Here is a 22,817-nt window from a genome sequence, read left to right as displayed (position 1 = left end):
GTCTTGGGCTGGAGAAAATAAGCTGAACACTAGTGTTCATTTCCCCCCACTTCCTTGTGGATGTAATAATGTCCCCTGCTCTGCCATCCTGCTATGATGGACTGTATCCTCCGACCATGCTAGCATTTCCCCCCAAGGATTCTGTGTTGAACATATTTAGTGTCATCATGAAGCAGGGAATTGTGAGGGAATGGCACACAGGCAGGCCCACAGAGTAAGCAGAGGGCCCAGGTGTGAATGAACAGGGCATACTAGAAGGCAGTGGTGACTAGGGGTGGGGGTGGGTGGGTGTCAGGGTGTCAGGGTAAGGGAAAAAGCTCCCACCTGCTTTGAATATGACAATAAGGTATCTGAGATTTGTCATGAAAGAGAGGAATAATAGGGGTCTGGTCTTTGTGGGAATGTACACATTAGTGGCACATGCATGCATGCTTCCAAGTAGGGCCCGGATGGTAGCCTGTAGTCTCAGAAGATGCAGGCTCCCTGGTAACCATGGTCCCCAGCTCTGTATGCATGCTGAAGTCCAGAGGGAGCTCTCAAAGCTACCTATGTACAGACCACCCATTGAGACCCCCAGAGGAGGGACAGGACGCAGCTCTGTCAATACCACCTTTGCTCCTCTGCCCTTGGCCTTGGTCAGCTGCATGGGCAGACAAGGTCCTACCTTCTGGATCAAGCTGGCAAACTGCAGGTTTTCTGACTGTGAGATGTTGAGAATGGTGCTGTAGGCATTCTCTCCTCTGTTCTCCAGCGTGGCCTCCACCGCCACCCGGCGACGTGTGCTCTCTATGATGAAGACAGTGGTGTCGAAGGACAATGTGTAGGTGGAGCAGTCCTGTGCAGTCTTCCTTAGCACTCGTTGGCAGTACTCCCTGCGGGAAGAGGCCACCGGCTATCAGGCAGGCGAGATGGGGGATGAGGCCTGGAGCTGAGCCTCAGGACTGGCACAAAGATATGGGAATGGGGCACCTGGCCAGCCTCTGCCCGTGGGAACAGCCACTGAGAGAAGGAGGTAGATGGTGGGCCTGCAAAGAGCTCATGCTTCTAGCCTACCACCTGCACCAAAGGCCCCTGCTCTCCAGTCACAGGCTGTACATAATCTGAAGTCAGCTCTCTGATTTGACATCACTAGTCACATATGATCTTTTTACTTCATTTTGGCTACCAGGAAGCACAGTGCTAAATCTTGATGGCTTACCTAGACAGAATATTCCTTTATCCTTCTGTCCTGTTTGGATGTGCTATTTCTATTGGCTGTCTGTATCCTGGCATTTACATTGTATCTCATTACATAACAGTTAAGCAAACATTATTGTAAGGTTTGTTCTGTAAGTTAAAAACGAGCTCATGTGCGGGTGCTGGGCAGTGTGGCCCATACCTTTGATCTCAGTACTTGGGAGGCAGAGGCAGGCAGATCTCTGTGAGTTGGAGGCCAGCCTGGGTCTGCAGAGTGATGTTCCCAGACAGTCACAGTTACACAGAGAAACTCTGTCTCAAGAAAAAAAAAATTGGTGCATATGGATGTTGCACCTTAGTTTACCTTGTGTGCTAGTCTGTTTCCTCCAGGGGATTGTGGGTACTATGTTTGGCCATGTCATGTGGAGGGTGGAGGACAATCTGTGAGGGTTGGTTCTCTTCTTTTACCATGTAGGTTCCAGGGATCAAATTCAGGTCATCAGACATTTACCCACAAGCACATTTACCCCCTGAGCCATCTCATTGGCACCCTCTTAGAAAGACTGGAAAGGTGGCCACTGGTGGATCCTACCCATTATCCAGGGTCTGGAGTTAGAGGACAAGACTCAGAACTCTGGTTCATCTGTCTCTGCCTTCTATATTTTGTTATTGTTATTGCTCTTTGCTTGTTTGTTTTTAATTTACTTATTTCATATGCATGTATATTTCTCCTGCATGTATATTTGCATACTACGTGTGTGCCTGGTGCCCATGGAGGCCAGAAGATGGCACCATATCCCCCGGAGCTGCTGGAGTTACAGATATTTGAACCGTGCCCTCTGAAGGAACAGCCAATGCTCTTAACCACTGAGCCATCTCCAGTCCAGTTTTTTTTTTTTTTTTTTTTTTTTTGGGACAAGGTTTCTTCTCATTCTGGCTGGCCTGGAACCCACAGATACCTGCCTCTCAAGTGCTGGGATTAAAGATGTGTGTCACCACACCTGAGCTTCTTTCCCCATTCTCTGAGAGGGTCTTGTGTAGCCCAGACTGACCTTGAATTTGCTAAATAGCCAAGAATGCCTTGGATTTCTGACCACTTCCCTGAGTGCTGTTACCATGTGTGGACCACCACATGTACTTTATTCTATGCTTGGATTTGAACCTAGGCTTTGTGCATGCTAAGTAAGCACTCCATCCACTCAGCTACATCCCTAGTTGCCTGGTTCCACTTCCGATCTGTTTAGTAGCTTGGGCACCAATAAAAGTGTCCCATTCTCCAAGAGGCTGGAGAGGTCAGAGTAGGTTAAAGCAGCCACACTGGGACCAGCCAGCCCTGAGGAGCTCCAGGCCACCAGCAGAGAGGGGTCAAGGTGTGTGAAGCAAGGAGCCACTCACGTGGCCGTGGGCAGATCACTCCGAGCATCCAGTACAAGGTCAGGGACACAGTGCTCATCCTCATTACAGCCATTCCAGAAAGGCACCTGCAGAGAGAGCCAGTGTGGATGACTGGAGAGGGGACCATGACCTCTGACCCTAGAATCTAGAGCCCCCAGCCTTTGTCTCTACACACCAGATGGGGCCCTGCCTGCCTTGTCATTCCCCAGCACACCTCCTTCACCCCTGTATAGATTCTCCCCCCTCTAAGAGAAAGCGCTCAGCCCAGATGGCAGCACAGGCTGTCTCACCCAGCAGCTCAGCTCCCATCAACAGGAACTGCCCCTCTGTTGTGTATAAGGTGCTTAATCCTGGAGATGTGGGCTGAGAACGACACAGCATCTGCTCTTGGATGGTGGGGATGATTGACATTTGAACAAACAACTATAGTATGAAATGTGCAGAAAAGCAGAAACATGAGGGCCGGAAGAGGCAGAGGGAGGACTGGCTCTTTGGGCCTGTAGGTGTTCAGTGACAGTGGGTCAGAGGATGGGAGCACTACCAGGTGAGCTGGGTGCACCAGGGAAGTGGGAAGTCCAAGAGCAAGCCAGAAGTACAAAGGTCCCAAGACTGGAGAGACGTGAATGCAGGAAACGACTCCATAGTTCAGTGCTATGAGGCCAGGCAGAGGAGAGGAGAGGAAGAAATAAGTAGCCGCCATAAATAAATATAGAAATAAATATAGCCTTCTTATAAGGCCTTGGGTCATCCCTTATACCTGATGGTGTCAGCAAGCACTCTGGCTTGCAAGGGCCCTGCTGGACAAGCATGCTGAGGGAGATGGGAGGATGGACTGGGAGGGGCCCGGCTAGCAGCAGACAGGCCTGGGGAAGTAGGTGTAACACTCAGGAGGGATGAAGATGGCATAGGCTTGCCTAAGGTCTCAGAGGTGGGGTCACTAGGACATAGAAGCTCCTGGGGCTGAGGGAGGGTCCTGGAGTGTTAGCTGATTCTTTTTCACATTCTGCAAGGCAGACAGCACAAGACAGCACATTTAATCAGAACTCTAAGATAGAGTTGCTTTGTGTGTGTGCGTGCCCTGTGGCTCATCTACAGTACAGTTCGGTAGGGCCGGGTTTTGAAGCCTGGCTCAGCGACAGTCACAACCATCAGCACATGGATACGTTCTTGACTGGGGATGGGGACAGAAGATCTGGTTTCATTAGCTCCTCTCAAAAGACAGACTGGTGTGGAATATTCCTTTACATTATGTGAATATATGTCACTATGATTGGCTTAATAAAGAAGCTGACTGGCCTATCACTAGGCAGGATAAGTTTAGGCATGAGAATCAGACTAAGTGAATACTGGGAAGAAGGAAGAAGAAGGAAGCTACTTGGGCGTTGTGAGCCAGACTCAGAAGAACAGCATGGGAAATTCACAGATGAGGTAAATGAGGCTCTGTGTGGTTATCTGGGGGAGTGGCTGGTGGGACAGAAAAGTCTGCCTACAGACTGGTTCCTGGGTTTGGACATATTGTTAGAGATACTCAGTCTACCAAGATACTGTATATTCTTCACTAAACCTGGTGGTTCAAGTCTCCAGCCAGCCATTGAAGAAGCCCTCAGAAAACAGCCAGTCCTCAGAAGTCCCAGCCAGGTGATGAAGAGGGAAGGTTATTGCACTCAGTGCCACAAACTGGCTCAACCCAGGGTCTGATGTAGTCTAGGCTGGCCTGAATTTTCTTTGTAGCTGGCATTGACCTTGAACTTCTGATCTTTCATCTCCTGATTGCTGGGATTGCTGGGATTGCAGGGATGTGCTACTATACCTGGTGTATGAGTGCTGGGATGTGCTGTGCTGGAGAGGGAATCCAGGGCACCGAGCATGCTAAGCAAGCCCTCTGTCAGCTAAGCCACATCCCAGCCCTCATCGCCCCATAACTGGGTACGGTGGTGCACACCTGTAATGCCAGCACTCAGGTGGTGCCGACACAACGGACGACTCTGGCTTTACCTTTCACCTTTCGCTCACTCCCTCACCCTGGAGACACAGCAGCTTTCTGGGCTTTAAGTTAGGTTCTCCTCAGCTCTGAGCTCTGAGTTCAGACTCTCCTTTAAAGTCAAGGCCAAAGCTGCCCCTGCAGGAAGTTCCCTGTTCACCATCTGGGGTGGCTCACGTCCTCCATCTCTACCTGCGGTCAGAATCCTGGGGACATGAGGGCCCTGGCACAGGTGACTGCATGTGAATCTGCCTCACAGGCTTAGTGAGTGAGCCGTGTGCACGCCTTCATCCCCTTGCTGTACAGGCTTGAATTACTGTGTTAGGAAAAGTCGGAGACTGGAAGCAGAGAGCTTTCTTCCCCTGCCAGCCCAGTGACTCACACAGGAGAAAAGGGACAAGGAGGGCAGACGGTCTTGGTAGCAGGCTGGGAGGGGCTGAGGGAAGATCCATGCTATGTGGAGGGTTGGAAAGATATATGAGGATGGGAGTACTGTGGGGGATGGGAGGGCTTTGAGAGTGTGGGCGTGACAGTGAGATACTCTGCTGCCAACCCTATCACAGTGCCAGAGAAATTCAAGCAAGCACTCAGGTGACTTTGAGGCTGCGGGCTGGACCTCAGAAACTCCAGGTTTCTGAGCGCTGTGATGTGATAATGTCTTTTCTTAACGCTTAGGGCCCAATGCCATCTTCTGTAGCTCCTACCTACTCTCCCAGCCCACTTAGACAGAAATGGGGAGACTTTGAGTGGACTTTCCAGGGAGCAAGCACTCCAAGCTATTATCAGAGGATCCAGGTGGCCTAGAGCTGGAGACTAGATGCTGAGAGGCAGGGCCTCTGCCACTGGCAAAGAGAACGTTTTTCATTTGGGATACTTAGTAGCAAGTAAGGAGAGTTCATCAGAGCTAGTCACTTAACAAATGCAAGAGCAAGCTCAAAGTGGTTGAGTCCTCATCTTGCAAATGAGGGAGTATGGGCCATCCTGGGTCTCTTCTGAGCCTCTGCATTTCCCCAGAAGCCACTCAGCGCTCCCCTGCACAGTGGACATGGGAACCCCACAAAGCTGGTATGTCCTACTGTTACTAGCTGTGAGTCTCTGAGGACAGGAGGCAGGAGGGTGAGGTGAGGACTCCTCCATATTCAACACACTACACGTTTGGAGGTGGGTGTGTGGCAGAGGGGCTGCACGCACCGACACTCTGAGTGTAGTGGGCCAGCCATTGTCCAGCATGGGGCCGTGGTCAGGATCCTCCAGGGAGTACTCCACAGAGAAGGTCACAGGCTTCACATAGTCAGCAGTGTCCTGTGGGGAGGGAAGGGCAGAGTTCAGAAAGGGGGAGGACCTGGGCCATACTCTAGACTACAACTTCCATTCCTCTAGGCTAGAGGACAGCAGCCTGTGGCCCTCAGGGTAAGTTGCCAGGTGGGCAATGGCTCCTGTTAAGGTGGAAAGTGTGTGCCAGGTAAAAAGCATATGCCGGTCTTGTGTTCTGAAATTTTACCACACTCCTGTTCACCCTTCAAAGCCCCAGCTCTCATGGCTCAGAATCCTTTGTCCTTCAGGAAGCCTGGCAGGCACTTTCCTCTTCCCTCTAGATTTGTTACTTGGGCTTCTCTCATGGCATTGAAGGCACTTAACTGTTTTGTTTATTTTTTCTTTCTTCTTTTTGTTTTGTTTTTGTTTTACTATATAGCTGGGGCTGGCCCTAAACACAATCTTCCTGCCTTAGCTTCCCGAGAACTGGGATTACTTACAGGCATGTACCATGCCCAGCTAAACATCCACCTGCATGCCTAACTTTCCTCCCCATCAAGGAATAGTCTAGAAACCTCTTATTGTGGCCCAACCTTTGTGATATGGCCTTATAATGTTGAATGAATGAGTGAATGAATGAACATGTGAACATGGCAAGGGATTCAGTTTGTCCTGACTGTGGATGACAAATGACAGGGGCACTCCAAGCACCTGTGCCCTAGGGCTATGGTCAGCATAATTGGTATTCTGTATAGAGGCAAACTTCCTTCTCATTCAGTGATGGGTACCAGCTGTCACCTCTCTTGGGATGTCATTGGTCCACATGCCCATGCCTCTGCCTGCCTTACCAGGTCTTCATCTCCATCCCACCCTGCTCTTCTGACTTTCTAGCCATGGGTGGTGGCTCACTCTTTCCCTCACTGTCTCAGATGAACTCACATTCCTGATTTCATTCCTTGTAGGAGTGCATGTCTGGGAAAGTGGAGGTTTGTGGTACAGACAATGGTAGAGTCATGAAGCTTCTATCTGGGGCCTGAGGAGGGCACTGGCCAACGTTGGCCATACCGCTCTTTGGCTATACACTTTGGGCTCTGCCACTTCCTACAGATGTGTCCCTCCACTCGGTACCCTTCTTGTAGGGCTTGCTTAGGGCCTGCTCACGGGCTGCTGGCCTCACCAGGACATGGAAGTTGATCCTTTGGCAGTGTTCCTGGCCAGGGGAGAGTAGCACAGCCCTGTTGGTGAACTGGTCTCCACCCTCATCCAGATGCGCCCGTGGCATGTACCGTCTCTCATCCATGGTGGCATTGTACCTGATTCCTAGGAGAGGGAAGAGGGCAAGACCAAGCTGGGGCTTTATCCACATCCTAGACAGTTCACTTCTGGGCTGGCATCATCCCTCACAGGTAGCTGACAGCTAGAAGCTTCCATATTGTGAGTGAGGAGGAAGGAGCTGAAGAGGAGGAGGAAAGGTGTGAGAACAGCAGGAGAGAGGAAGAAAGGGAGGGAAGTGAGCCTTGCAAAAAGTAGAGGGACAGACAGGGCTGATGTTGCTCAGTGCTGCTGACCGAGGGCCGCCTCAGCCCTGCCTCCAATGCCTTGGCTCACATCATTGTCAGCCTTTCTCCCTGCAGCTTACAGAAATCTGACAGTTAGGAATGACACAGTGTCTTCTGCCCCCCCCCAGGCAGCCTTCTAGTGGCTGTGTCCTTGAATCTTTGTCCTGTCATAGATGGTACTTCCAAGAAAAGTACCCAGCCACCAGGCCAGGATGTGTCTTCATCTCCCCCTCACAGTGTTTTTTCGTCTGGTTTTGTGTCTCATCACTGGAAGCAGGCGCCTGAATCTAATCTGAGGTAAAAGAAGAGGACCCTTCCCAGGCCCATGGCCCTACAGGATGGCACATGCCCAGCCCCTGGTCCCCAACCCCTCACTGTTGGCTCCAGGTTGGCTCCTCGAGTCTGTCTGACTCCTGGCCTCCTCTCTGTAGTCTACTGCCTGACTTTTGAACTTCATTCAAAATACATCCAAGGGACATTCTTCTGTCCCTGACCTTTCCCATCACCTCTGCCCACTGCTAGTCTTGCCCTGCCAGGAATCCCTTGAAAGGAGAGCAACAGAGAGAATCCAGCAGGCATCAAAGGCACCTCAGGGTGTGGCCTGGCACTTAGAACCTATTTTGGGAAAGTCCCAGGTTGTAAACTAGAACAATCACAAAGCCCACAGACAGATTAGAGCTTGGCTGGCGGCCGGAGGAGGCTGGTTTACCGACGGTTGCTGTCTGGAAGTGGGGTGCCAGGAAGATAGGCACGAAGCAGAGGAAAGCAGCCAGACAGGTGGCATCCCTCCCATTGCGCTTGCAGTCCTTGTGGAAGATGTTGATCTTGGGCGGCTCAAAGCGGAGGCTGGCGTTGATCTGAACCACAGGGCGAGCCCTGGAGAAGACAGGCAGGTGAGCTAGGAAGGGCTGGAGTTCTGATGGCCTCACTGGGACCCAGGGGCAGAGGGACAGACTAGATGGGAATGTGAAACCCTCCTAGAGGGTGTAGTGTGGCCAGAGATGCCCCAAGAAGCTACAGGATTGCTTGGCTCAAGAGAGAGGGTGGTTGGGTGCTCAGCAACTTCAGGGCTCTGGGATAGCCCTCCCTCCTTTCCCTCAAGGTTGTTATTTCTCTTCACCATTCATGTCCAACCCAACATATATTCAATTAGCTAGAGAGAGAGGAGCTGAAGGGATGGCTCAGGGGTTGAGTACTAGCTGCATTTTCAGAGGACACCGGTTTGATTCCCATCATCTACTTATGTGGTAGTTCAATCATGTGCAACTACAGTTCCAGGGGACCTGACACCTGCTTCTGGCCTGTATGGGCACCCATACACATGGTGCACAGGCATACATACAGACAAAACATTTATAAAATAAAAAGAAGAAAGGAAGTGTTGTAAGCTTGACTAGCCCAAGGCTTTCTCAGAAGCTCTTCTGAAATGACAAAAGGAACCTAGTTCTGTGTCTTGGCTCAGGCGCTGACTTGACAAGGCCAGTCTGGGACTGAGGCCAGAGCTTTGAAGGAGTTAAGGTTTCTGTTACTAGGACTTGGCTTTACCCTGAAAAGACTGGAGTTATAACCCAAGGCCACTGTATGTTGTGATGTTCCCTTTGTGCAACTCTGCTCAATTAGCCTCCCACTGACTTCAGTCCATTTATGACAGTTTCTGCTGACTTCGTCCCATTTCTGCTCTGAAAATAGTATATAAAACAGTACACTTCTAAATAAGCTTACTTGGCATAAGACATAGCTTGTGCAAGACCTCCTGATCCCAAACTTATTTGTCCCCTCATCTTCTGATCCCCTGGTCCTCTCTCTCAGGAGCTGTCACTGAAGAACAGGTCAGGAAGGGACAGTGGAACAAAGCAAAGAGAAAAGAAAGAGAGGGAAAAGAAAACCCATGTCCAGGTCAGGTGCAGAGAATGTAGCGCAGTTGGTAGTGCACTTGCCCAGCGTGCTTGAAGCTCTGGGTTTGATTCCCAGCGTCACAAAAACAAGGTGTGGTGGTGAGATGGAGTTAGGAGGCTCCGAAGTTCCAAGTCATCCTTCGACTCCACAGACTTTACAAACCAACCAACAAACAAGAAATCCCATGCCGAGGCTGCACCCCAGGCACACTACAATGAGTGAGACCCGAGCGTGTGTGATTGGCTCTCTCAAGCTTTATCTGTACACAGCACCACCTCCTGCAGATATCTCCTTACAGCACAGATCCAATGAATGCCACTGGTCGGTCTGCACAGACTCTGCAAGTCTGGTGGGCTCTGGAGTGAGGCTGAGCAGATGGGGCATGGAGCACAGTGAGGGAAAAGACTGGAAGACTAGCCAGATGCCGAAAACGTCAGGGTTAACGTGGTGGATGCCGACTGAACTTTTATTCTTCAAATTTTAAGTTAGTGAGACAGGCAGATCTCTGTGAACTCGAGACCAGCCTGGTCTACATAGTGAGTTCCAGGTTAACCACAGCTACATTTTAAAAGTAGTAGTACATGAGAAAATGCATGGGCTTTTCTGAAACATTGGTGTAGAACCACAAAAAAAAAAAAAAAAAAAAAAAAAAAAAGGAGCTGGGCAGTGGTGGCACCTTCAATCCCAGCACTCAGGAGGCAGAGGCAGGCGGATCTCCGTAAGTTTGAGGCCAGCCTGGTCTACAAAGCGAGTTCCAGGACAGTTAGGACTGTTACATAGAGAAATCCTATCTTGGGGAGTGGTGTGTGGAGGAAATGAAGTCAGAGGGGTTAGAAGGAAAAAGCCCTACAGTCCATGCCCATTCTATGTTGGAGAGAGGAAATGCCTTCCAGAGGAGGCGCCCGGGAGGCGTCAGTGGGGGAAATAGTGCAGGAGCCAGAGTGTAGGGAAAGTTCTGGGCGTGAGGAACTGATTTTGGACCTGAAAGTGGTCAAAAGGATTAGAACTCCTGGGTCACACAGGATGGGAGAGGGTCGGGATTAATGTGGATGACAGTAGTTAAAATCAAGAGGCAAGGAACCCGAAGCAGACCTTTGAAACATTCTACTCAGGTAACCCTCAGGGAAGTCCTCTAGTTAGAGAAAGCAGAGGAACCAACCACAAAACCACAGCGTTGCCCAGGGCGCCCACTGCTAGGTCCACCAGCCCATCCTCATTGAGGTCCAGTTGTCCATGGATGCTGCAGCCGAAATGCTGCAGGCCGGGAGCCAGCTCCGAGGCTGCGATTCTCTGCAGGAGAGAAAGGGTGAGTGTATTGTGGGCCCAGGTTAGCTCTGGGGGCGTGCAGGGGGCACAGACACAATTCTGAGCTTTGAGAACCTGGCAACTGCCTCACCAGAGAAACCTCTACCTTTAAAGTCACTGTTTTGAATGAAAATATGTCTCAAAATATTCCCCAACAAGGTTTGGTGGCTCACACTCATAATCCCAGTATTTGAGAGGTGAAAATAGGATCATAAGTTCAAGACCAGCATGGGCTACACAGCAAGACCTTGCCTGAAAAATCCAAGAGCTGCAGGTGTAACCGAGTGGCGAAGTGTGTCCCTGCAAGACACAAGGCCCTACATTTGATCCTCAGCACCACAAAAAATAAAATAAAGTACTTGGTGAATGTCAATGTATTTTACCTGACAGATAACAAAACCATTGATATTTCTGCCCTGGAGTATTTATTTGACTGTCTTAATAATAAAAGGTGTAGGCAAATTACAGCTATTTAGATCATTAACTCACAACTGTAGTTACCTGCACTGGGGTTTATCAACAATTAGTTAGGGAAGGAAGAGGGCCTCATGGGGGCCCTACCCTTTACCGTTTATCTATTGATAGATTCTGGGAGAGAGGAACTCATGTCCTTGCTTTGTGCCTATTGTTGAACCACCAAGCTCCAACACAACACAACTCCCATAGTCACACAACACAGATGGCCCTTATAAATCTTAGCTGGGGTTCCCAAAACAAAATGAACAGATATGTATGAGTGAGGTGTGTGTGTGTGTGTGTGTGTGTGTGTGTGTGTGTGTGTCTGTGTTGTAAGTGTTGACAGAGGTTGCAGGGAGGTGAGAATGGTCAGTATGTATGATGCACATATGTGAAATTATAAATAAAATGGATGGGCCAGATGTAGTAGCACACACTTTTAATACAAGCTTGGGAGGCAGAGTTGGTTGGAGCTCTGTGAGTTTGAGGCTAGCCAGGCCTACACAGGTTAACCCTTTCTCCAAAACATAAAAAAAAAAGAAAAAGAAAGAAAAGAAGGAAAGAAGGAAAATAAAATTGGAGAGATGGTTGAGTGGTTAAGAGTACTTGTTGCTCTTACAGAGGACCCAGGTTTGATTTCCAGCACCCATGTGTTAGCTCACAGCCAACCCCTATATGTTTATTCAGTCATCTCTAATTCTAATTCCAGGGAATCAGACATCTTCTTCAGACCTCCATGGGCACCAGGCACACATGTGGTACACACATACATGCAGGCATCACTCATATACAAAATAAATAAATATATATATATATATAAAACCTGACTACCCTTGCAGAGGACCTGGATTTTGTTCCTAGCACCCAAATTCCAGCTCACAATGGTCTGTAACTCCAGTCCCAGGGGATCCAATGCTCTATCCTGGCCTCCTTGGGCACTATAAACACATACATGCAGGCAAAACATTCATACGCATAAAATAAAAACAATTATTTTAAAAAAGAGAAAAGAAAGAAAAAGTATGGGTAAAATTATGATGGCTTCAAGGCTGAGGAAGGTCAGATTTGAGCTGGGATGGGTCTGGTTGAGGTGAAAATGGAGCCCTGTTGCAAGTGTCGCAGTCACAGGGATGCTTTGGAGGAGTGATGTTTGGTGCTTGGGATTTTCATTGGACTGATGTTGTCAAGAGGATAAAGGTGTATATGGGGATAGGATGGGGGATGCCCTGAACTTCAGTGTACCCATGCCAATATTTCCACTAGAGGTAGGCACAGGTAGGGCAGTAGGGTCCTTCCTGCAGGAGGGCATGCAAAGAAACTGGACCACAGGAATACATGAGTTCTGCTCACATTCCTCACTCTCTGCTCTACCTGGTCTCTGCAGAGTCCCACCTGTATGGGCTTCTTCAAGATGCTGCTTTGGAAGCCATGGAAGATGTAGATGGCCCCTCTGTGGCTGTCTTCCAGAGGGGCCCCCACCACCACATCATTGTAGGAATCTTGGTTGAGGTCTTGAACAGAGGCGATACATGACCCAAACCGGGCATTCTGGTAGCTGTGGGAATCTTTCAGAGTGCCATTATACACGAACCGGTTCTGCAAAACCAAGGGGTTGGGGAGAGGCTCAGGGAACTGGGAATAGGCTTGGAATCTTGACTCCCTCTGCCTGCATTCCTTTCCCCAGAACCCCTCCCAGTGACAGAAGCCCAGAGATTAGAGAGCTCAGGGCAGAGAGGCTGCTGTCCTTCCCAGCTGGCTCCTGCAGGTGGCGCTGGCCCTCCTGGGAACCTGGTTCCCTCGAGCTTGACCAAGTCAGAGTAGGACTCTGATGCTCTGCAGAGCTGCCTGACTCCTCCTGGCCACAGTACCTGTCTCAGGTTGTAGACATACACCTTGCCTCGCTCTCGGCCCTCGCTGAAGTACATGGGGGCGCCCACCAGCAGAACATCTGTCACTCTGTCGTCGTTGACGTCCACTGAAGTGATCTCACTCCCAAAGTAGGAGCCTATCTGCGGCACATGGATGGGAGAAGGGTCGAGCTAGGTCCCCAGATCTCACACTGACAGCCCTGGACAGAACCTGGTGGTCCTTAGACCTGGGATGTTTGGGGGGGGCCCTCCCTTCTCATGCCCACCTTCCTCTTCTCTCCCCTCGGCAGACTTCCCTGATTTCAGGGCACCCTTTCTTTCCCTGTCTCAGTTGGCGGCTTCTCCCCACCCTCCTATATTTCCACTACTTAACTTTAATTATGGTTATTTATTCTTCAGAGTAGTGATATATTATAATGACAAAAATAAGAACTATTTATTTTAATGGCAAAAAGGAAACTACAAAAAATTATGAAGACAAAAATGAGTTACTCATAGTCTCAACACAGCCAGCATGAGTGTTCTGTATTTTCCTCTACTCTGTTGTCTTTACATTGTCAGTTCTTATATATAAAGATGTTCTTATTGTTACAATAAAACTGCTCTTCATCTGTCCTGATTATTAGCGATAACAATGTATCCAGAGCCTTTCTCCAGGACATATTTTTCTTCATAAAGGCCCTGTTTTAAAAAATTACCCTTTGAGAATTTTCAGACAGGTATGTAATGAAACACAATCAATCCACTCTCCAGCTCTCTCCTCCAACTCCCCTCAAGTCCCCTCTGTTGTCTCTCTACAACATCATCTCTTCTTTCTTTAAAAAGCAACCTACTAAGTTGGATGGTGGTGGTGGCCCACACCTTTAATTCCAGCACTCAGGAGGCAGAGGCAAGTGGATCTCTATGAGTTTGAGGCCAGCATGGTCTACAAAATGAGTTCTAGGACAGCCAGGACCACACAGAGAAACCCTGAAACCCTGTCTTGAAAAACCAAAAAAAAAAAAGCAACCTACTAAATTCACTTAGTATTGCCCATGAGTGACCAGTAGATACACCCCTAAAGAATGGACTCTCCTTCATTCAGCAGTTATCAGTTGCTAATAGCCCATCAACCTTGTGAGCTCTCCCTTGCCTGTGCTGAAATTTAAGGGGCTTGATCTGATCTTGTGCAGGTAACCTTAGCTGCTGTGAGTTCATCAGTGCAATAGCCAGCCGTGACAGATTGTCTTTTATGATGTGATTGCTGCTGAGTCAGAGTGAGCTATGTTCCCTGGTGGGATTCATCAAGCTACACTAGTTCATTTTCAAGTGTCATGGAGCACACTGCCATTCCCTTTGCTGATAGCGACTGATGCTTTCTCTTGCCCACCCAAGTGCTCACTCTCTTAGTCTCTGTCCTTCAGGGTAGCATTTCCCACATGGGCAGGGGCAGCATCCACCATCCACTAGGGGCTCTGCTTCCATCTCTACCACATGCAGCCTGATGTTGACTAACATCTCATTTATTCCTTGACTGCTCCTTCTCTAGCCTTGGCTCCTAACCCACTCTTGTGCTGGCAGCCTGGCCATATACAACCTTATGTTTGGGATGAAGCCTAAATTCTTTAGAGCAACCTTGTAGGATCTGCCTCCCTTCCCAGCCTCTGCTCCGCTGTCCCTGGCTCCCAACACTGAGCCTCCTCTACCTGCCTCCTTCCTGCCATTCATCAGCTTGTTCTCTTCCCTAAGGCCTACTTCCCTCTCACAAGGTTTCCTCTTCCTCACATCACCACCCCCTCCCCTGCCTCCTGCAGACACTCAGGGTTCAGCTTCACTTCCTTGTAGAAGGTGTCTCTGATCTCTCCACCCCACTGTCTGCCACGAGTGTACCTCCTCCCACTGGGGTCTGCTCCCTCCATAGGAACCTCCTGAGAGTAGGTCCTTGTGGGCTTGGGGATCATGCCTGGCACACAGGATGGGCTCAGTAAATGCTTAGAACAGGGAGCAGCATCCTGCCTACTGTAAGGCCCTGTGTGAGACACTAAAAAGCCTTGGGTTAGCTCATGGGGCACCATGCTGTTAGCTCGCACATGCCTGGCAAGTGCTCTGTTGTATGATCTAGAGAAGCTGTGTTGCTTCCCGAGACCATGGCTTCCTTGGCTGCTGCAGTGAATCATTTTGTCCCTGCCACCAGTGGTCACTCACCACAGCTTTCTCATTGGCATCCTAACCATCCGACACAGCCTGTCACACAGTCTGCTTGTCAGCCACATCCCAAGTGGGACAGTGGTATTAGCAGTGAGCTTCACTTCCAGGAAAAAGGAAGAAGCTGGTGTTCCTGTGGGTCTTGCTGTGGGGTAGAGGATGACATAACAAGGCAGCTCAAGGAGTGTGATTGTCCTTTCAGGATACCCTAGGGCCAGGAGAAGCCGAGGCCAGGTAGCTCTACACTGATGCTGTCTGGAGCGGCTATTCCTGAGCACACAAGGCAGGGACTGACTGGGCTGGGTAGCAGCAGAGGTCACCAGCACTCTAGAGGCAAGAGGTCCTTAAGATGGAGGGAAGAAGTTGCCCCAAGCTTCCCTCAGGAGCCAAATTTTGAGGGGAGGGGACAGTGTAGGTTGGTAACTGTTTCTGCAGGCACCTTCAGTCATAGAGAAAATTGGAACTGGGCCCTTGCACAGGGTGTGTGGGCCCTTCTTGTTGAGAGGGAAAAGCCCCTTTACTCTACCTGGGTCAGACCCTAACCCTTGCCCAGAGCCTGACCCCCGTAGCCAGCCCTCCATTACCTGCTCGCCCCGAAGAGCCTGGTGGATGGTGAGGCTCCGGTTGTTGTGCATAGTGAATAGAATGACTTTGCCCGTATGGTTGAACCTGGGGGCTCCAGCCACATACACCCGCCCCTGCTTGGAGGACACGACCGATGTCACTGTGTACCCTGCCAAAGGAAGAAACAGATGGTTTCTGGTGCTAGGTACTCAATACACCTTGTCATGTTTTGGCATGGGGCGTAACCAGGCCTGAGGAGGAATAGTGAGTTCTGCTTCCCTTGAGCACACAGACTAATAATATGAGCCTGGAGACAGCTCAGCAAGAGCGTATGATTGGCCTATGTAAGGCCCGGTGCTTAATCTCCAGCCCACACGAATAGGTGTTGCACTTGTCTTAGGGGAGACAGCCCAGTGTGATGTAGTTCCAGTCTGCATCTGAAGCTTTAAGGACCCTGACAACTGACTGAGGGTCTAGAAGCTTCCACTGAAGCCCACTTATGGGGAACTACCTGTCATTTATTCTATGTGTTCAGAAGCTGGCATGGGGTGTGGGGATGTAGCTAGGGAGAAGCCAGCCTTGTAGCTAGGCCAGGAATTGCCAACAGGCACAGATGGGGCCCTCAACAGGGCCATCCTCAGCCTCTGTCACCAGCCACCCTCCTATGGGCCTCACCTAGGTATGCACCATGGTTTTTCAGCTCCTCGGGGAACTCCTTAAGGTAGGACTCTCGGTGAGGAATCAGCTTGCCTGCACTTGTCTCCTTCAGTACCGCTCCGTTCCAGTCGTAGGCTCCCACAGCTCCCAATAGGATCCCATCCTGGCACCAAGGAAGGGCATGGCATCAGACTATTTCTGGGGACCTCTTGCTTAAAGCACCCAGGTCTTGCAAACTCTGAGTCACCCGGGGTACCTTTGCCAGGGTGCTGACATGGAAACCCAGCTTCCAGCTGGGGCTCTTGATGTATAAACAAACCCCAGAGACCATTGTGCCCCATCTCATCCTTAGCAAAAAAATGGGTCAAACTGGTTTCAAGGGTGTGAGTTTAAAAACAGATACAGGGACACTCTAGAAATAAACTCCAAACCCGGGACAAACCTTTCACATTTCCTTGGGCTTTTAAACCACTCAGGACCCTTGTTACCTGCCCACCTCATCACTCCCTCAAGCCTTGCTGTCCACAGAGTTTTGCTTTCTAGGAACAGAGAGCTGTAGGGCAGAAACATAGTGGATCTAGACAGGCTGCGAAGATAAGCCAGGGCCACGGAGTTTGTTTCTTTATTGGCTTGGAGAATGTCTCTTTTGCCCCGCCCATCAGCTACAGGACAAGCGTGTGCTGCTATGCCTTTGTACAAGTCAGGAAGTGTCTATATTCCTGACTATCTGGACATTTATTGAGAACCGGCCCCGGTACCCTCCTCATCCCTAGTGTGAACAACCCACATGACTAGTGGGCACAGGCGGGCAAACAGCAAGCTCTGAAGGAGGGGATAGTGCCTGGGCAGCAGTACAGGAGGAGGGTGGTGAGACCAGTAGCCCCCACCCCATCTGGGTATTTCAGGAGAGGGCAGCTACCATGTATCTTAGCTTTGGGTTTTAATTTTCTTTTACAAAAAGGGTTTCTTTTTGTTTAAGGGGTGGGGAAGATGGCCCAGTCGGTGAAATGCTTGCCTTGCAAGCACAAGAACCTGTGTTCAGTTCTTAGGACTCAAAGTGAAAAACAGTTGAGCATGACAGCATGTGGCACAGACTCGGTGCTGGGAGGCAGAAGCAGGTGGTCCAGGCTTGCAGGACAGCCAGCCTAGCTTACTTGGTGAGCTTCAGGCTAGTGGCAGACTCTTCCTCAAAATAAACAACAACAGCAAAACAAAACAAACAAATAAAAATGTGGAAACCTGGGCTTGTTCCCTGGATTTAATGTACCTGGGATGTGGCTCAGTGGTAGAGTGGTTGCCTGGCACAGGCAAAGCCCTGGGTTCCACTCTCCACCTCTGCACACCACATAAACTGGGCATGATGGTGTACACCTATACTCCCAGCACTCAGGTGGTAAGAAGCAGAGGGATATAAAAGTCAAGCTTCTCCTTGGCTACATAGTGGCTTTGAGGCAAGCCTTGGCTCTATGAGTGTGTGTGTGTGTGTGTGTGTGTGTGTGTGTGTGTGTATGTGTGTGTGTCTGTGCACACTCGAGTACTAGGGATAGAACCCAGGGCCTGACCAGTGCTAGCCAGCCCTCCATGAGCATAGCTGGCTGACTGGGTTCAAAGATCCCCTGCCATCTTCGAGAGGCAAGTAGGTCTTATCCAACAGTTGAAAAGGCCAGTTCTCCGGAGGGAGAACTCCCCTTGTGGAATGCTTTTGCAGCTATAAATAAGCTGTCCTGGGGAGTGCCTGATGCCCTGTCATGTTCAAAGTCTAATGTTCTAATTAGCTCCCTCCACTCAGCTGGGAGGCACTGACAATGGGCTGAGCCAAGACTGAGGTCTGGAACTCAAATTCCTGTTGTCCACTGTCACTGCCAACATTCTCCATTTGGGAGGATGCTCCTTCCTGGTGGAGTACTTTCTCATCCTGTCCCAAATGCCCTCTGCCATGGGAGCCCATGGGGCCCTGGGAGGGAGCAGACTGTACCTATCTGCACTTGAGGTTCAGAAAGAGGCAGTAGCTTTCCCGAAGTCACACAGCAAGTCAGAGGCAGGCCTGGGTCTTTGGCCAGAGAGTGGGTGGGGCAGCAAGAAAAGTCTCTACAGATTCTTCCAATCCCCATGTGGTTTTCCACCTGTGCCCCTCTGGGAGGAGGACCATCCTTTCTTCCCATCTGCTTGCTGAGTCCAAGTTTGTGGCTGCATGCTAGACTTCTTGGCTTCTGGAAAGGGTTCTGAAGGGTGCTGTGGCTTTGCTGATGGCTGAGAAAGGCCAGCTCCACCGAGGTGCTTAACCCTGCAGAGAGGGCCTTTTCCACCCTCCCTGTGTGGAGTTTGAGAGCTACCCTGGACTTCAGGATCGAGAAGTAAGGCGAGATCCCATTTCACCTCTACCATTGTACCCTGGCCACAGATGGACTGTGGGTCCTCAGTGGGAGAACTTTCCCAAAAATGGCTTTGTTGGGGACAGGGGAAGTGTGTACATAGCCAGGCAGTGGTGTCACATGCCTTTAATCCCAGCATCCCAGCACTCGGGAGGCAGAGGCAGGCAGATCTCTGTGAGTTCAAGGCCAGCCTGGCTTACAAGAGTGAATTCCAGGACAGGCTCCAAAAAGCCATAGAGAAACCCTGTCTCAAAAAAACAAAACAAAACAAAACAAAAAAAAAAAAAAAAAAAAAAAACCCAAAAAACAAAAAAAAAAAAAAAAACAAAAAACAAAACAACAACAATAACAACAAAAAGTGTGTACGTGAAGGCCATCAAAACAAATCTCCCCAGGTCACAGTCTTCCAGCTGAGAGTCCCCAGGCATCCAAAATCTGGGTGAAAAATCTAGAATATCCATGGGAAAAAGGCCAGTACTTTGGTGGGGGAAGCCATAGGCATGTGGCCCAGCTAGGAAATGATGGTGAATCTTCTGGGGGAAGACTGACATCCCATGTTTCTTCATGGGCCTGTCGGGATTCCCTGACTTATGGCCTCCAAGCCACCCTAGGTTTATGGGACCACTGAGCTTCCATGACACAGCCCCTTAACTCTACCTGGGTAGCCTTAACTGCAGGGACGGTTCCAGAGAACATCTAGGAAACTGGCTTTTGACTGGGGTGGTTCTGTCCCCCAGGCCACACCTGGCGATATCTGGAGACATTCTTGGCTATCTCAGTTCAGGGTTGGGGTAAGATGTTACTGCAGAGGGTCAAAGTGGTGTTCCTCCCATGGAACCTGGTATAGGAAGAGTTCTCTAGGACATCCCACAGTTGGGCATCATTTGTTTATAACTTCCTACAAGGCCTTGGAGCCCTAGACTTGGTTTCTTGGGAGGCAGCGATAGTTCTCCTCATAGGACTTCTGTTTTGATAGTTTGTAGGTTGATCTTGGGTGGCAAGGTTCATTTCTGATTCCTTTTGGTACTCTGGCTGCATTTTAATCAACGTTTCATGAAGTTGTGTCTTCTTGCTCTATTCGGTCCCCCCTCTGCCCTTTCTGTGTGGTGGGTGCATGCATGCGGGTTTGCAGGAGTGTGTGCCCGTGTAAGTGTCTGTGTATGTGCATTTGGAGGCCAGAGCAAAATATCACATGTTTTCCTCTGTCACTCTCAACCTTACTGCCTTGAGACAGCTGTCTCTCACTGAACCCGAAGCCTGTCACTTGGCTAGGAATGCTGGTCAGTGAGCTCTCGTGATCCACCCATCTCTTTCCCAGTGCTGGTGTTATAGGCATATGCAGCCATGCCTGGCTTTTTAAATTGTGCTGGGTATTTAAGCAAGATCTTCGTTCTTGCTCTGTCCCCAGAGACAGTACAGCAGGGATGTATTGGGCAGGGATTGGCTGCCTGACCTCATGCAAATGTAAGCTCCTGCCTTCTGGTGGCCCAGGTCCCCCTCTGCTTCTCCTGCATCCCAGCAATAAGAAGGCAGTGGACCCAGACCCTAGATCAGGATCGCTGTCACCACTAGCAGACCTCACAGGGCTCTTTTGATTATGAAACGAGGTACAAGGACCCCTGGGGAAAGTTTACAGTGCTGTGCATCTGGCCAGGGGCTGCTGGGATGGTGGGACACCCATACTCGCATCTTGTTGCATTCACCGCAGTGGGCTTGATACTGTACAGATGTGGCCTGGAAAAATCTGAGCCTAAGCCACATTTCCTAACATCTGCCTGCTGCTTGGCGTGCATGAGCTCCTCTCTTCAATCTGGGATCTCTGACTCAGAGCTCCTGGGAGCCCCTCTTAGAGCAGCTGCTGGCTGCAGAAGGAAGAGCTCACACAGTCCTTTCGCATCACTTTAGCCCCAGCTCACTAGCCTTGTGGATCCATTCTTTACCTGCAGGGTGGGAACCAGGAGTCCTACCCTGCCCACATCACAGAAGGGTTCAAAAGATGTGGTGGAATGACAGAGGGTTGTGTAGTCATTGTGGACCTGCAGACCTTTTTGGGAAATCATATAGTGATATAGTGATAGCCCGGACAGTGTACACACACACACACACACGATGGGAGATGTCATTCTGTAAATGTTTCTCATACTGGTTAATGAATAAAGTACTGTTGGCCAATAGGAAAGGAAGATAGGAGGGACTAGGAGACAAGGAGGAAATAGGAAGTAGTAAGGAGGAGCCAAGATGGAGAATCTGGAGAGAATAGAACCGCCAGCTGCCTCTCGCTGGTATGACCTCGTGGAAATACATAGAAATGGGTTAATAATTAAGACAGAGCTAGCCTATAAGAAACAAGTAACCGGGCCAACAGAATTATATCTAATACAGAGTCTCAGTGTATTGTTTGGGGCTGGGCGGCGGCGGGACCAGACCAGGCGGCGGGAGGAAAAACCCATACTCCTTACACACACACACACACACACACACACACACACACCTGTTGTCTGAGGCATACCTGAAGTAGCATGCAATGATACAGACTCTCAGGGCTGGCATGCCTCCCACATGGAATTCCCAGGACATGACAATTTATTAAATGTTATTGAGAACACGGACTTTGTCCCTCTGTGAGGTTCTAGGCTCCCTTCTGATTCGAGCCTCAGGTGCACATGGTCCCTGATACCACATGCTGTTAGTGACATCCGTAGCCTTTCCTTTGTGCTCAAGGCACACCTGGGACTGCTGTAGTCCAGTGCAGAGTCTGAACAGAGATGGGCTTTGCAGCCAGTCACCTGCTGGAGCTGGAGCCTACAGACACCTTCTCAACATGGATGCGGGCCCTGCCCTAGCTAGCAGAGCAGACACTGAAGCTATCAAGTACTTGCTGTTGGTTTGTCATTTGACCTGATTGCATAGGTTTTTATGGACTGAATGAGATTTGGGCCCTGGGAGGTACCCCGCCCCCACTCTGTTTCTTCTCTCTCTCTCTCTCTCTCTCTCTCTCTCTCTCTCTGTGTGTGTGTGTGTGTGTGTGTGTAACATGTGAGGTGAACTGGCTTCTGAAGCAGGCAGGAGACAATAGGAATAAGTTGAGGACGTTAATTTCCCCGGTCCAGTCCTTAGAAGATTCTAGGAGGCAGAGAGTCATTGAGAAAAGACACAAGAGCACCATAAACGGTGGATGGGTAAGAAAAGACAGAGGGAGTGGGGAGGGAGGAGGAGAGCGGGTCCTGTACCTCTACAACATGCGAGGAAAAGCCTGTTTGCGACATCTCCAGCCCAAAAGAGGTTTCGTTCTTGTTGGTGCCTAAAACAGGAATGAGAAGATCTTAGCTCTGTGAGTCACTGGTTAGTCCTGGGGCATCCTGGGAGCTGGGGTTCTTTTCTGAGAGGACCCTGAGGTAAGGCCTGCAATGCCTCATCATCACCCTGATAGTAGGTATTAACAATGACAATCAAAGTGTGTGTGTGTGTGTGAACATGCAGAGTTACTCAGTTCTGTGAAGAGCATGGGACAAACCATGTTGCAGATCATGTGCACTACAAATGACTGTTAAAGTGTACGTGTAGTGGAAGGCATCAAACAAGAACATGTGAGATTCATGTGTGTTTTGGGAAAGAAGTGTTATTTCTTCTGCTCATTCCCATCAGTCACAGGATTTGGAGGCTTTTCACCACTGTGGATTCACACAAGAAAGGCCATGTGTGCTGAAAGCCCACTGCACGGAGGGGCACTTGAACAAGCCATCAGACTGCTGGTTTGACTCTATGAGTTCCGGGACGGTGTCAAAGCCCAAGACCAAGCTTGGGAGAGCCATCATGTCTGTTCATTGCCATTTCAACACATTACCGACTTCTCAAGCTCTGGAATACTCATTGCCTCATTTCTTCCCATACACCCCCTCCCTAGATGCTGAAAGCCCCACATGAGAAGGGTCCACCACAGAAATAACACGGCAAGGATGAGATTTCTGCAGATGGAATTCTTTCCTCTTCCACATGCTGCTCTACTGGGGAATTAAATCGTGTTCTTATTCTTTGAAACAGGGTTTGTTATAGTCCAGGCTCACTATGTAGTTGAGGGTGACCTGATTCTGTATCTCCTGCCACAACCTCCTGAGGTTGCAATCCTGGAGGTTGAAGCCATGGCTTCATG

General features: G+C 49.8%; 1 protein-coding gene across 1 annotated transcript in view; it reads right to left on the bottom strand.

Moving 5' to 3' along the window:
• The window catches only part of Itga11 (integrin subunit alpha 11), a 94,058-nt gene that overhangs the window by 10,581 nt on the left and 60,660 nt on the right, over positions 1–22,817 (bottom strand). Inside the window, exons 10-20 of the mRNA XM_051197707.1 lie at positions 21,898–21,968; positions 16,314–16,458; positions 15,659–15,807; positions 12,891–13,031; positions 12,415–12,618; positions 10,421–10,551; positions 8,075–8,241; positions 6,984–7,126; positions 5,744–5,854; positions 2,572–2,657; positions 665–872 (exon numbers count right to left, since the gene is read on the bottom strand). Coding sequence (XP_051053664.1) covers positions 665–872; positions 2,572–2,657; positions 5,744–5,854; positions 6,984–7,126; positions 8,075–8,241; positions 10,421–10,551; positions 12,415–12,618; positions 12,891–13,031; positions 15,659–15,807; positions 16,314–16,458; positions 21,898–21,968 — 1,556 coding nt within the window. The remainder of the gene's footprint in view (positions 1–664; positions 873–2,571; positions 2,658–5,743; positions 5,855–6,983; positions 7,127–8,074; positions 8,242–10,420; positions 10,552–12,414; positions 12,619–12,890; positions 13,032–15,658; positions 15,808–16,313; positions 16,459–21,897; positions 21,969–22,817) is intronic.

The sequence above is a fragment of the Phodopus roborovskii genome, unplaced genomic scaffold (assembly GCF_943737965.1).
Source record: "Phodopus roborovskii unplaced genomic scaffold, PHOROB, whole genome shotgun sequence".
In the NCBI taxonomy this organism is placed as follows: Eukaryota; Metazoa; Chordata; class Mammalia; order Rodentia; family Cricetidae; genus Phodopus; species Phodopus roborovskii.
This window is presented reverse-complemented; position numbering and strand designations above follow the sequence as displayed.